The 14226-nt window shown below is 33.0% G+C and overlaps 1 protein-coding gene across 1 annotated transcript; it reads right to left on the reverse strand.

The window, feature by feature from the left end:
- Positions 1–525: 525 nt before the first annotated feature.
- Positions 526–14070, reverse strand: LOC127858723 (uncharacterized). Its single transcript, XM_052395963.1, has 11 exons — positions 13955–14070; positions 11300–11537; positions 10693–10748; positions 10366–10487; positions 9959–10085; positions 9742–9846; positions 9143–9245; positions 8859–9037; positions 8460–8623; positions 5411–5548; positions 526–4485 (listed from the first exon to the last, which is right to left on the reverse strand). The coding sequence occupies exons 4-11, from the start codon at positions 10428–10430 to the stop codon at positions 4296–4298; spliced, it is 1071 nt and encodes a 356-aa protein (XP_052251923.1). The 5' UTR covers positions 10431–10487; positions 10693–10748; positions 11300–11537; positions 13955–14070; the 3' UTR covers positions 526–4295.
- Positions 14071–14226: the final 156 nt, after the last annotated feature.

The raw sequence follows: 14226 nt of genomic DNA on the forward strand, positions 1-14226 counted from the left end.
AAGTGTTATACGTGCTCGCTAAAGTAAGCAGTAACATACTCATATTGATTTTCAATACATAAGTAAGTGTGTGAGTTCAACTTTTGTAGAGGCTGGATTATGTGAGGACCTGGATTGTGTCCGAGCACTCCTACCAAATTAACTTACTATTTAACTGAATTAAAACTGTTATATCCAGCTATTTCATTTTTTACTGAAAGATATAAAAATGTGTGCCGTGGTGAGGGTGTTAGAGTACCCGGAATAACCCCACCTGTCCGATATGATGACCACCAACCACGCTCACATGTGCCGGGATCGGTGATTGAACCCCGGTCGCCAAAGTGAGAAGTGCGTGTACAGACCAAAGCGCTAACCGGACAGCCTTCCATACATATGCATCCATTAATTAATGTGTATAAAATAAATGTATATTTTGTCAAAAAATGCAAAACATTAGAAAATGTGATTGAACTAACCAATAGTTTATACATTTGTATAAATAACATAATAAAAAGCAAACACATGTTTGACTGTATGTTTTTTATGTTAAATCAAAGAAGACTGTAATTGAAACAAGGGTCACAGTGTATCTTAGAGTTATCAAAAGGATTGTGACTGTTTGCACCCCAACTGTAGTTTAAAAACTGTGTCAACAAAATTACAACCCATCGATATTATCTAATGAATTATATTTGCTACTGTTAAATTGTGAAATACATTCAACACTTGTTTTGTGCTGATCAATTGAATATGCGGTATTATTACTTAATTGCAGCGAGGTAAGTATACTGTTCATTGCTACATTGTACACTAGAGTTGTGTTGACAGAATAACAATCCAACCAATTAAATGCTTAGCCCAATTATATCATAGTAAAATATGTTGGTCGCATATGTTCACCTGTTGGCACAATACTAACAGATACTTAAGATAAATAAATGACGCAAATGCATTCAGATCATATATAATGTATAACATCAAAACGAATTATTGTATTTGCTTAAATGAGTATACAAAGGTCACTCAAGTATACATCGACGTAGTTTTATTGAACGCGCCATAAATCACCATTCAGTATTTGAGACATAAGTCAATTTATATGGTCTATGTATGATATGAGTTTCGGTGTGAGATCGAATTTCATGGCACGATAATTGTAAATTATTATTTGATCTATACATAAACATATTTAAATTCGTGTGGGCATCGGTCGCCAAACGCTGCGGTGGAAATGCCTTTCGCCAATCGGATATCTGATCATATTCCATTGCCCTTAAGTCAATAATTGTATAATAGTTTAAGTAATATCATATCTTATTTTGTCAATTTTATCAAATGTTTCACCGAAAAAAATTGAAAAATGCAACTCACAAAACAAATACATGAGAACAAGAAAACAACAGCATTAATAAATTACATGGCTACACAAATAATAAAATGGCAACAGTGCATGAATGAATTACGAAATTGTTATGACATTTTTACTTTGAATTAAACAACTGCGTATACATAAAAAATGACCACTTTGTTAATCTAAGAAAGCGAAATGACTATCAATTTCTCTAAACGTATGGATTGCAAATAAGGGTTTTATTTATATTAGAACTTGAAATTTTGATAAAAATACAGCAAAATGACGTTTTACAAAGTTTCGCACAGATAAATTGTTTAACAAGAATATATTTTTACTTGGCATAGACGTTGATAAGATATGATTATTTGAATTTATTATATTATAAGGACGAAATGAGGAAAATTTCTGCCAAAGTAGTTAAAAATATATAAAAAATATAAAGCAACTAATCCTACATATCCCCTCTAACACTAGGTGACCATAGGCAATGATTAAATTCAATACCATCAAATGGTCTAATTTCTAAATTGGCATATACACTGAGTCAGACTCAAAGATTAAATCGTAAAATACGGTAGAATAACAAGGATTTTGAAAATGTTGTTCATACATTCAGATGAATTATTCACATAGCTACTACTATTGTATATTTTGATTATACATTGCAGTCTCTCATTTGATTAAAAAAAGCTTCAACATGTATTGGGCAAGGGAGTCATTTAAACAACCAATCTTTTCTTAGAGCTTTTTGTTAATGGGGGTCTATTTTTGGAGAACACATTTGATTGGTAATTGGAAAAAACAACATTTTCTAACGTTAAATTTAAATGCTGAAATTAAATTTACTAACCCATTTGATAAGAAACCAAAACTGACAACACTTTAAATAAACTAAATAAATTGTATTGCTGCCTTAGCAACAATTTTTCAATAACACTTTTACGAACGATATTAGCGGTAACAACAAAACGTACTTCATTTTTACATTTAGGTCAAATTGTGACTTAAGGCATGCATGAATATATAGAACGGAATAGAACGCGTGAACGCATAGGGACCGCATTGTTGGAAAATAAAAAGAATGTAAAGTGGAATTAACAAGAAAATGAAACAGAAAGAAATGTTTAATAGAAACATTTCTTCAAGCAGAAGAAAAATCGTTTGTCGATTACGTTTTATGGAACTCTCTAAAAATGGGGACGGCGGGATCCGTAAACCAAGTTATAAAAATAGAAGCCTTACTATGCTTTCTTTTAACTATCCATTGACCAATGGCTAAGATGTCCTTAACATGCAGAATTTAGTAAATAACTTATACTTATTTTGTCATTACCTCATAATACTTCCTGTTTGGTAAGCTAGAGATGACTTCGTCATAATGTACAACAAACTTATAATTGAAATTAAATTTAATACCGAAATAGGGTAACTCACCCTTGAGGCTGACATGTTAACGGTACAATGCTTTAATACTGCTCCAGCAGCTGGAGTTTCACTTCTTTATATTTAATAACAAGCTTTACGATCAAACCGGGACTCAGCTGATACATGTTTTAGCATCATATCTTATGCATCTATATATGAAATAACTATTTGGTTCTCAGCTAATTGTCATAGCAGAAAAGTTTATAAACAATACCCACTGAATTCGCTAATATATGTCTTTTGCACTGATTGGGTTACACATACCCCATATTTATAGCATGCACATATTAACAGAAACAGGCCTGCTTTGAATTTATATATTTATGAATTTGTCAAAATATTGATGAAACATTTTTTTAAGAGGACAAATGACATGGTCACTACTAGAATCTATTCGAACTTTACAACATCAAAACCATGTGTAGCTATGGGGATGACACATAAAACAAACACGCAAATACAAAGGTAAAAAAAAATTAAGGGATTTTTTGTTGTTTGTGAGCTCAAGGAGTCTTCATGGTTGGGGCATGTTAAATGGAATGTATATGTGGTACATTCTCATTCGTATGCCTCTTCCAGAAGGTAAAGTCGTGTTTGCAATAGGGCGAATTCCGTTCGCCTTAAGGGCTTATTGAGTTGTTACACATATTTTACTGTCTAATCTACAAAATTGAACAAACCACTGAAAATAATATTTCAATAATAAGACATATTGATTTAATATCAAGCAATTGGTGAACGCTGTGAACTGCATCTGGCAAAAATGTCATTTTTTGAATTTACCGTCTCCAGAAATTGATAATACTGTAACATATATTGATTCATCGTGAAAAAAATATTTAACATTTCATTTCGCACTTTTATTTATTTTGAGTACCCAAGAGTAAAGTGTGTGTTATTAAGTCTCAAATCAAGTCAAATAAAATGGATCTGTGCAAACTCCAAAGATACAAATGACCAACTCAAGGGCAAAATCGACGAAAGGACCAGTTACCATAACTAAAATCAGTTTGCAGATAAATGTATCTGGCATTTGTGTTATCTCTTTTAATAGGTATTATTTAATATTACATTCAATTTTCAAACAAAGTTATACGATCCTTTTCTTACAACTGGCCACAGTTAGTCGCGTTAGTTGTACACATTTTAATCGTTCAAAAAAATTGCAAGATTATTTAAATTGCCATGTTATACTAAATATTAAGCCTCGTTAGATCAAGACCAGGTTTACACTTTAACAACGGTGAATAATGAAAAATCATGTTTGATTCATGGTATACAATCACAATCAACCAATTTTACTGGAAAGGCAACGATAAAGTAAATTTGAACAGTTAAAACGTTTCAGAAGATAAATAAAGAAACTGATTAACACTTATTTACTGATGTGATGCGTACATAGCCATATATATAAAGTACATAGTCTTGTTTAGGCTACTTTCATTTAAATAAGAATGTCTTTTTTAATTCATCTTGCATGTATTTGAATTTGTCAAAAGGTCAAATAAGCCCATTCCGTAAGTTATAAGAGAAGCTATCTATACCACATATAGTACAGAAGCACAGTCACCAACCCGAGACAAAACGCAGCCAATAGAAATTGTTGGGTCACCACTTCCATTCGGCCATTGCGGATCGCTGCGGACTCTAGCTGATTTAAAGGCGTCACTCTAATTGGCACGAGATGTAGTTCAACCCTACCTTGCAGAGAATGTATGTTCTTACTGAAACAAATATTCCTTGTTTAGTCGTCGCATTCATATACAGGTAGTTACACAATGCTCTAGGAATATATGTATTGATAACATGCCTTTGACAACGCTCGATACCAACTAGACATTTTATTCCGCTCGGAGTTTAAAAAACAATAACATTGTATTTATTGTCATTTGTAATAAAAATGCATTCGCTTAAGACTATATCAAGAGAATGAAATACATAGATTTTAATGCAAAACGAAATAGTATTTTGTACCAAAACAATACTATTTATTACGGCTTTTATAGATGATATAGAGTTGTGTTATGGTACATACTTACCTTTATTTATCTCCAGAGTGCGTGTGTTTATCACACCACGTAGGCATGTTATTAATGGAACATTTATAATTCGAAAATGAGTCTTACAAAAGTCGTCAAAAACATAACTAAACAAACACCAGATATTTAACTACATTACTTTTAAACCAATATTAGGATATAACATTATAGTATTGACGTCATATTTGGAAAGATGTGTGTAAAGACGCTTCCTCATTCTATAGGGTCCTTAAATAAGTCGTTTTATGTTAACGTCTGGTGTCATCCTTACAAGCCTAACAGTGACTGATCTGAGCCCAAAAGGGAACGTACCCGTTTACGCAGTTTTATTAATGTTAGAAACATACATACAACGATCAACGGCGCAGATTATTTGGAGACTTCATATCAATATACTCTTCGGACGTAATTTTGTAAGGAGTGAGTTGCCAGACTTGCGGTCGTGAGGCCCTGCGTTTGATTCCCACACAGGTACCATTGTAGGTTCTTTCCACAGGAACAAATTCCTGGTTATTCCCTCGAAACGGACTCGCGATACAACCATTTTAACATAAATATATTCTGGATAAACTTAACTTTTAATTCTCTACATAACAAAACTATGTATTACCTCAAGAAACCGATGTTTTGCTTTCCAACGTTGACGTGTCGCATTAGATCAGCCGTGTCGATTAGTTCCAAAATTCTTGATTTATGTAGTGCTTCATAACACTGGTCTTTAATAATTGTTAACTCCTTTCCTAGATTTCTGTAACCACGATAAGCAAACTCGTTTAATACATACACGTATTCAGTTTAACTTTAAAGAGTTTATATCTTTTAACACTCACCGTATCAATTCCATTTAAGTTAATCTCAGTTTCTATTTATATTAATACTTTACATAATTTAGTTGTTGAAAATAGTATTTTATCAAAAAAAAGAATATTATGCTTTATTGTTACGCCTTTTAAATGTAAAATCATTAACATCGTATCATCATTCACAATAAATAATCATTTATTATGTATAATCATTAACAATGTATAATCATTTAAATATCAATAACTTGACATCGAGCAGTCACACCACTAGGTACTCCCAGTACACAGAATTAATATATTAGCTCGGTTAAACTTAAAATTATATGACATTTTTTAAAAGCATCCTTGCTATATTAGGTTAGTATGTTAATACAGGAATAGTCAGTATTTGACTATATAAGATGTATTGAAATTAATCAGCAAATATGGCCGCATGAAGACATAGCATACTTGTTTCATTAGTCAACAATGATTACAAAGGCATTTTATGTGCGTTCATCAAGATTAAAACATCAACCATTAAACTATGCAGACATTTTTAATTTGAATGTACTCTGTATGACAAATTTGAAGTAAATATACAGAACGAACTAAAAAGCGTTATCTACCAAGCTGTTAAAATAGAAAAGGATGAGGATGTTGTTAAAAATCTTGGGGAATTACTTCGGTACTCATCATTGACGCTGGAATATTTATTCTAACTTGATAATCGGGGCGATTTTTCTCTCTAAACACATATATGTGTAAGAAGAACACGATAACGAGCTCGGAGCTAGAACCTTGTTTATGCCAATGAGCAAGTGCGTCAAACTTATTTCAATTATTTGTAAGAAGACATGTTTATAGACTATGTATGACATCCGTTAATATTATTTAGAGTTGCGGATGGAAATTTCTTCTGAAAGATCACAAACCGAGTCGTAATTTTTACGCAACGTTCGATTCAGTTAATTTATTGCACTTAAATGCACTGTTACCAATTAAACGAACATGTTTTCGAAGTACAAATGTTGAAAATATAATTCGGTACAATGATAATTTGGTTAGCGTCTTTGTGTAATTGAATTTTAATTACTCGTCTCCGAAAGTCTTAAACGACTCTGCGAGCCTCGTCAGATATATTCAAGTACACAGTGACACAAACTAATACTTAAAAATCGCATTTTATTAATGGTATGTGCATATTGAAAGCAAAAGTGCGTGCCGCGACCATGATTGTATTGCGCGTGATATTTCGAAACAAATTGGCATACGTACATGTAACGAGTCCACTTTAAAAAAAACTGACGATGTGCTGGACCGTTTATGTTGTGTTTTTGTACAATTTTCGAAGTTTCAATTTATTTGCAGTTTATTAATGACTTTTATGAAGATCACATGTTTGAATCACATAAAACATTATTATGTTCATGTGTTTTGGGTTTATTAGTAAGATCAACAAATGTGTTCTAAGTTGTTTTTATTTATACTTTTGTTTAAGAACAACATGAACTTATGTTAATCTAGAAACTATTTATATTAAAAAAATCACATGCCAATAGTAACAAACCTCAACAACCAATCGGAAGGGTCGGTATTAAAAGAAGCAGTTTTACATGAAACAGCTTACCATATGGAGCTAAATGTAGCTAGTATGTCCAAGAATAAACATAAAACTGTAGATTGACATATTAAAATGTGTTTTTATAACTTTTCATTAAAATATGTAGGTGTATTCATTTAGTATGCCGACACACAGGTGGTTAGCGTGTGGCTATGATATAAATTAGTGAAAACATCATTTTGAATAAAAAATAATCATATTATAACGAAAAATCAACTTTTCTGGCAACAAAATTTACTATCAAATATATATATATATAACAAGGTATTCAACTAGAAATCACCCGAAAACAGGGTGCATCGCTTTAAACAGCCCTTACTTCATCAATTTTGCAGCGATTTTCACGATCTCGGTCTTATTCAACGCATAAATGAATTTCCTTTCTGGAAATGTACATGTCTTGCAATATTTCTACAAATACTGTGTCAACGTTTAAGAAATAACACGATACACAACTCGCGTGACCCAGTTAACATCGATCAGACAGTCTCTAAGACTGAACGCTTCACGGAGTAAAGGGCATTTTCCCTGCAAAGTTCACGGACCTCGATACAATAATTCAATAAAACGTAGGAAAAAACATTCTTACCGTGCTTGCCGTTGCATTATGCATCAAAACTAACTGTCCAGCACCGTTTAAAACCTGTGTTTACATACATTTCAACTAACTGACATTTTAAACACAGAGTGATTTCATTGGTCCAATGCGATGGTGTGTCTTTACAACTTGAGATTTCACTCATGAATCCTGTCTGATCGCCGTCAAGTGGGTCAAGCAAATTGTGTTTCGTTTTATTTCTTCAAATTTGACCCAGCATGTGTAGAAATATAACAAGATATATACATTTCCAGAAAGGAAATTCATTTCTGCGTTGAATAAGACCAGGTTCATGAAAATCACTGCAAAATTAATGAAGAAATGGCTGTTCAAAGCGATGCACCCTGTTTGGGGTGATTTCGAGTTAAATACATTGTTATATATATATATATATTTGATAGTGAAAATATTTTTGCCGGAAAAGTTGATTTTTCATTATTATATGATTATTTACCATTCAAAATGATGTTTTCACTAATTTATATCATAGCCACACGCTAACCACCTGTGTGCCGACACTACGGATAAACACGCTACGTGTATATCAAATGTCAATTGCAAAGTAGTTAATTAATTAAGTTCAGTGAAGAGCACAAGTGGACCATCGTGGCCGTCTTTTTAATGTAGTGTTCCCGCAATACTTTATGATACCTACTGTATTATTTGTGATGATATATCTTGACTGTAGTAAGTTGTGTTTGAAGCGAGTACATTGATGGCATTGGCTATGTACTTGTCCTTTAAATCTGATACAAGCTTCTTCTCTAAAAGCATTCCTCCTGCGTACGCTCCCATCCCAAGTACTGATATAACTTGGTTTTGTAGTTAATATTTTTTAATTAGTATGAACACCAATAGATATTGTATACTTTTTAATTGATGGTATATTTAAAAGAGTCAGCAAAGTATAATTTAAAAAGTATACTATTTAGTATTAATATATCTTATAGTGTTTATGATGTTTATATTATTAACAGGAAGGCTTTCAAAAAAAAATCCCTATTAAGATTCCTTTGTGGGACAAATATAAAAATGCAAGCGTCATTATACTTACTCTAAATACGAATGCATATTGTCCGTGTTGTAACCATTGGCTCACGTTTGCAAATGCTGGGACATCTAATTGTATGTTGTTCAGCTGTCTGATAGCCATTAAGTCCCATTTGATTTGGAAATTGAAAGCATGTTGCCCGTATTCTCGATGTCGGACAGGACCATATGTTACTAGTAGCCCTGTAGAGTACATATGTGTTGCACTAACAAGTTGGGATACATTTTTATTCAAGAAAAAAACACAAAGATAATTTAATTGTAATTTTTGAAAACAAATGCACATACCTTTCATTTTATCGAGCACTAAGCTTAACTTTGCCTTGATATTCCCTTCACAGGATTGTCTTATATGAAGTGTAATCTGTTCCACGAGGTATAAACTTAATTCCTATCAAAAAACATGTGCTCGTGAATATATAATTATACAGAAATAAATCGTTTTAAAATTCAAAATCTATTAAAGAGAATAAGACAATTATTACTGAGCCATGGTAAGTGATTAAAAGTTTTAATTCAAAGCACACATATCCAATAAATAAATTTAAACTGTATGTATCTGAAACTTTACGAAAAACACACTTAAAATTAGGGGAAAACAGAAGATAATACCATGGACATAACCAAGATGAGACCATGAGGCAACGTGTGGTTGGTTTTCTTTACATTGATAAAAGAAAAAAAAGTTGTGGCACGGGATGTTATTTCAACAATGCATGGACGATATGGAACAAAACATGGTGTTTCAATGTGCAATTTTCAATCGACTCATATGAGGAGGCAAAACTTTAAAATCGTGAGGAAGATTTATCGCAATGATAAGTGAACATAAATTAATTAATTTACAGATCAGACACAAGGCTTTTAGAGTTTGAAGCCTACATTACCTTCGTATACCCCCCTGTCGCTGTAATATTGATGGGAGTTGGATGCTCAAACTTGGTAACAATGACAGGCACGTTTTCTATAGCTGTCCTGAGTGCTGATGAAATCTAAAATAGCATTTATAATAGTTTAGGTAAAAAATTACTTTAATTTAAGAATTAATCAATACTTGCTAAGCTAAACATATCGATTTGTGCAAACATCGCAATTGACACTGACGTGTTCTTTAAGGTTGTAAACCGTTATTGGAATTTCGTCTTGGACTCGGCGTATGGCTGCCTCAAACTTATTTAATAATGAATCATGCTTTTGGATTGCGTAATCTTCTTTGATCTTGATTCTCTTTCTAAAAAACAAAACTAAAATCAGAAACATAAAAACATTTTAGAACAATCTATAGACACTATACACCTAATCCATTTAAAAATTCAACGATCATTGTTGTAATAATACAGACGTGTGTAATGGTGTGTGTTTTTATTTGTTCGCTGTTAATTGTGTTAAAGTGTTGTTGATGTTGTTTGGGGTTTTTTATACATCAAAATTCCTTTACTCGAAAGATTTAAAAAACGCAATTAATGCTTTAACGTATTTACGTCGATGTAATAATTGAACGATTCACTCACTGAATAGATGTCAAACGATCAGAATATCCATCAAGATCCCTGCATAATTTCTTGCATAGCTCCATGACAGTGTTGACATGAGGCACAATTTTCACATTGAATGCCGAGGATGTTGCGCAACTCTAAAAGGAAATTGTGTGCTGCCCGATTAAGAACTTTATCAAACATTTGCGTTAAATTTGTCATAAAATCGATAATGTTAATATTGTTTTGCATTGCATATGTTATGTAAATTTAAATTGTTATTCTTATCATACAATTATTTACAGTTATAACTAAATCTGCATATCAACAAATGGTCAAATAATAATAAAAGTGCTGACGTACCGCTAAATTTTCTTCAAATATGCCAAACTCCTCGTGGCGGCTCTTCAGGGCTGGAGCTTTCAAATATATAAACCATGAGTTTTGGTTAAATACAAAATGTATTGATTTGTTCGTATGAACACAAAAGTATTTTGTGCGTAAAGGATTTTAGAATGCCTCTGTTGAATGTATATGCAATTAATCGTTTTATAGAGTTACATTTTGTGTGAGTAGGTAATAATTTCAGGCTTAGTGTTAGTTATTTGGGTGAAAAACAATAGTTTGGGGAAGCAAAAATAAATCTAGCATATGCGCGGTTATCAAGATATCTTTTCTTTATTGGGCATCTCAAATTTGCGTTTAAGAACGCGTATATTTCTGCAAGTTCGTGGAATTCATTAACACATTTCACAAGATCATGCTCCGATAATGGTTTGTTGCAGAATTACCCACACTTATTTGCCTTCTTATTTTTAAGAACACAAGTCGCGGATCGTGAAAAAAATGAACCTAACAAAGGCGTCAACCAAATGGTTCCAAAACACAAATTTGACTAAAGCACGTATTATTGTGGGCATTCGTTAATTAAGTGTATATTAAAATAAATGACTGATAATAGAAAACTTACAATCATTGTTTTTTTTGTGTAGTCTTTCAAGTGCTGACACAAAGTAAACCTTCTTACTCGAGTCAGATTCACATTCGGCGTTCGTTTCTTCGCGAAGAAAATCCAAACATGTTCGCACATGTTGACGTTTTACTTTGTCAGGTGCTGGGTCGTTGTCAACGAGATCCCATCGGTTTATCAGAATTAAAACATTAGCTTTCGAAATCTCAGCCTTGATTGTTCGGAAAAACGCCTTTTCCTGCAATGTAAATAGCTATTACTATGTCGCAACACGTGACAATTGCGGTTTGCATACGCAGTACAGTACAATGTATACATGAAATAATGTTATTCTTACACATCAAATGGATCGAATATCTAATACTAAGCTTATTGTCCCCTTCCGTTTTCACCGGAGGGGACTTATGGTTTTCGCTCTGTCCGACAGTTCATCAGTCCGTCACACTTTTCTGGTCCTGCGATAACTTTAAAAGTTCTTCATACTTTTTCATGAAACTTCAAACATAGATAGATGTCAATATGGACATTATGCACGTCATTTCATTTTGTTTCTACGTCAAATATTCTGGTTGCTATGACAACATAGACTAGAAATACTGCTGATAATGGTGGTTTTCTGGATCCTGCGATAACTTTAAAAGTTCTTCATATTTTTTCATGAAACTTGAAACATGGATAGATGGCAATATGGACAGTATGCACGTCATTTCATTTTGTCCCTACGTATAAAATTCTGGCTGCTATGGCAACAAATAAAAAATCTGACAATGGTGGAATTTCTGACAATGGTGGAGCCGGTAGGGAACATATATATTGCTATCATTTAATACTTAAAGATGTCACTGTGCCGTCTATAATAACATCGTATTAAGGTATGTTACACGGATATAAGCGTATGTAGCACGTACATGGAGGGCTTTAATATGCTATACATTTTTTAACCTAGAGATCTTGACAATGGCAATAGCATATATGCATGCGATGCAGTCAGATTAACGATTTTAGCGAGTTGAAGTTGAAGTTTGTGTGAGCCTTTCAACAAACAAAAAACATGCCATAAAGCTGAATAGCCAAAAAAAACAATCCGGCTAAAATTAACAATATTGTGCACTTTACTTTGGCAACCATATATACTTGCATATGTAAAAGAAATGGTTGTACTTAAAAAGAAATGACAATGCACTAAAAATGAAAAAGGAAAGTATACATATGAGCCCTGCTCTGTTAAAAAGGGGTTTAATTCATGTGCGTAAAGTGTCGTCCCAGATTCACCTTTGCAGTCTGCACAGGCAAATCAAGGATAAAACTTTCCGCCTGAACTAGATTTTTGCCAAGAAGAGACTTTCTTCAAACGAAAAATATCATAAAAGCGGAAAGTGTCGTCCCTTATTAGCATGTGCGGACTTCACAGGCTAATCTGGGACGACACTTAACATGCATATATATATATACTTTATGTTTAACATGGCTCCGCATGATAACGTCTTACAACGTGTCGATAGGGGAAGTTTAAATATGGAACTTATATACGCATTTAAAGGTTATGATCTATACTAGGTAAAACTGTGACCGTTTCAGGACAACTTACAATTGGTTTAAAAACATGCTTGACAATACTTTTCTAATGTATAATAAGAGCTTATTGGGGGTTACAAAGTTATGCTCTGGTTACCAAAGTCTTCACATAGACAAGCTGAATTCAGATAAAGCCCTTCTCAAGTTAATTTTGTCGTTTAGGAGTTTAAATTACTACATTATTTAATAAAGTGTAAATCTATCAAATTCTGCAATGCCAAAGCGTTAGCAAGCATTCTGCATTGACAACCAGAATGAAAATATCCGAGTCCTGGCAATTTGCCTTTATGTTCGCGTCGATAGATGTGTCTATTTCGCAGTTGAAATTAAATAAACTGATAACTATTTTGTAAATCTGATAAATATTGTGTAAATCTATCAAATTCTGGAATCACCCAAAGCGTTAGCAAGCATTCTGCATTGACAACAAGAGTGAAGATATCCGAGTCATGGCAATTTGCCTTTATGCTCGCGTCCATAAATGTGTCTTTTTCGCAACCAGGGCTGCAAATAAACAAATGTTTGGAGTTCAATCTAATATAATCCATTACACATTTCGCGTTGAAAACCAAAATATACTTGTTTAATTTCTTGGTTATATGAAAATATTTTTCTTCGTTTTAAAGCACGTGATAAAAATTTACACTCGAAGTCATCTCAAACCATTATCATTACAACATTCCTGTATTTAATAGATATACGACCTTTAGGAGTACCGGTAAATATGGTTTGATCTTTCGTTGTTCATTTGTTACTAAACAACGATTTGGTGTTCGGATGCGAACAATTTAAAACACGATTGCTTGGAAATCATGTTAGGATTTTGTGTCGTCAATGACGTCCAAATGGAAAAATACAGTTTGGTAACAAGACAAACAGAACTAAGGCACTTAAATAATATTTACTCTAGGTAATTAAGAATTGAGTTAGCCCAATACAGATTTTAAGCTCCTTGATCGTGTGGCATGACCTAGTGCAAATGCGCGAGCTGCATATTATAAATAATCTCATTTAGATTTATCCCATATTGTTAAATCATTGTGCGATATTTCTCTTGCACAAAAGGAATTCCGTACAAACCTCTCTATAATCACAAGATCGTGACTTAATAAAGGACACTTCTCCTTTGGCCAGAAAACTTTCACCGTAGTATTTGTAGCAGCATGTTCGTCTTGAAGGGCGCTGGCAAGCTCCTGTAGAGACGAAAATAAATCAATCTATCTAATAACATTCGATATTATGACTAAGAGAAAGTGTGTAATAACATACAGAGAGGGGCACGTTTCTCATTGCTTCTGTTTACCAATAAATATTGGGTTCTGATTATCAATCTGACGTAAACTTTATTTACT

This window comes from Dreissena polymorpha, chromosome 1 (assembly GCF_020536995.1).
Source record: "Dreissena polymorpha isolate Duluth1 chromosome 1, UMN_Dpol_1.0, whole genome shotgun sequence".
Classification (NCBI taxonomy): domain Eukaryota; kingdom Metazoa; phylum Mollusca; class Bivalvia; order Myida; family Dreissenidae; genus Dreissena; species Dreissena polymorpha.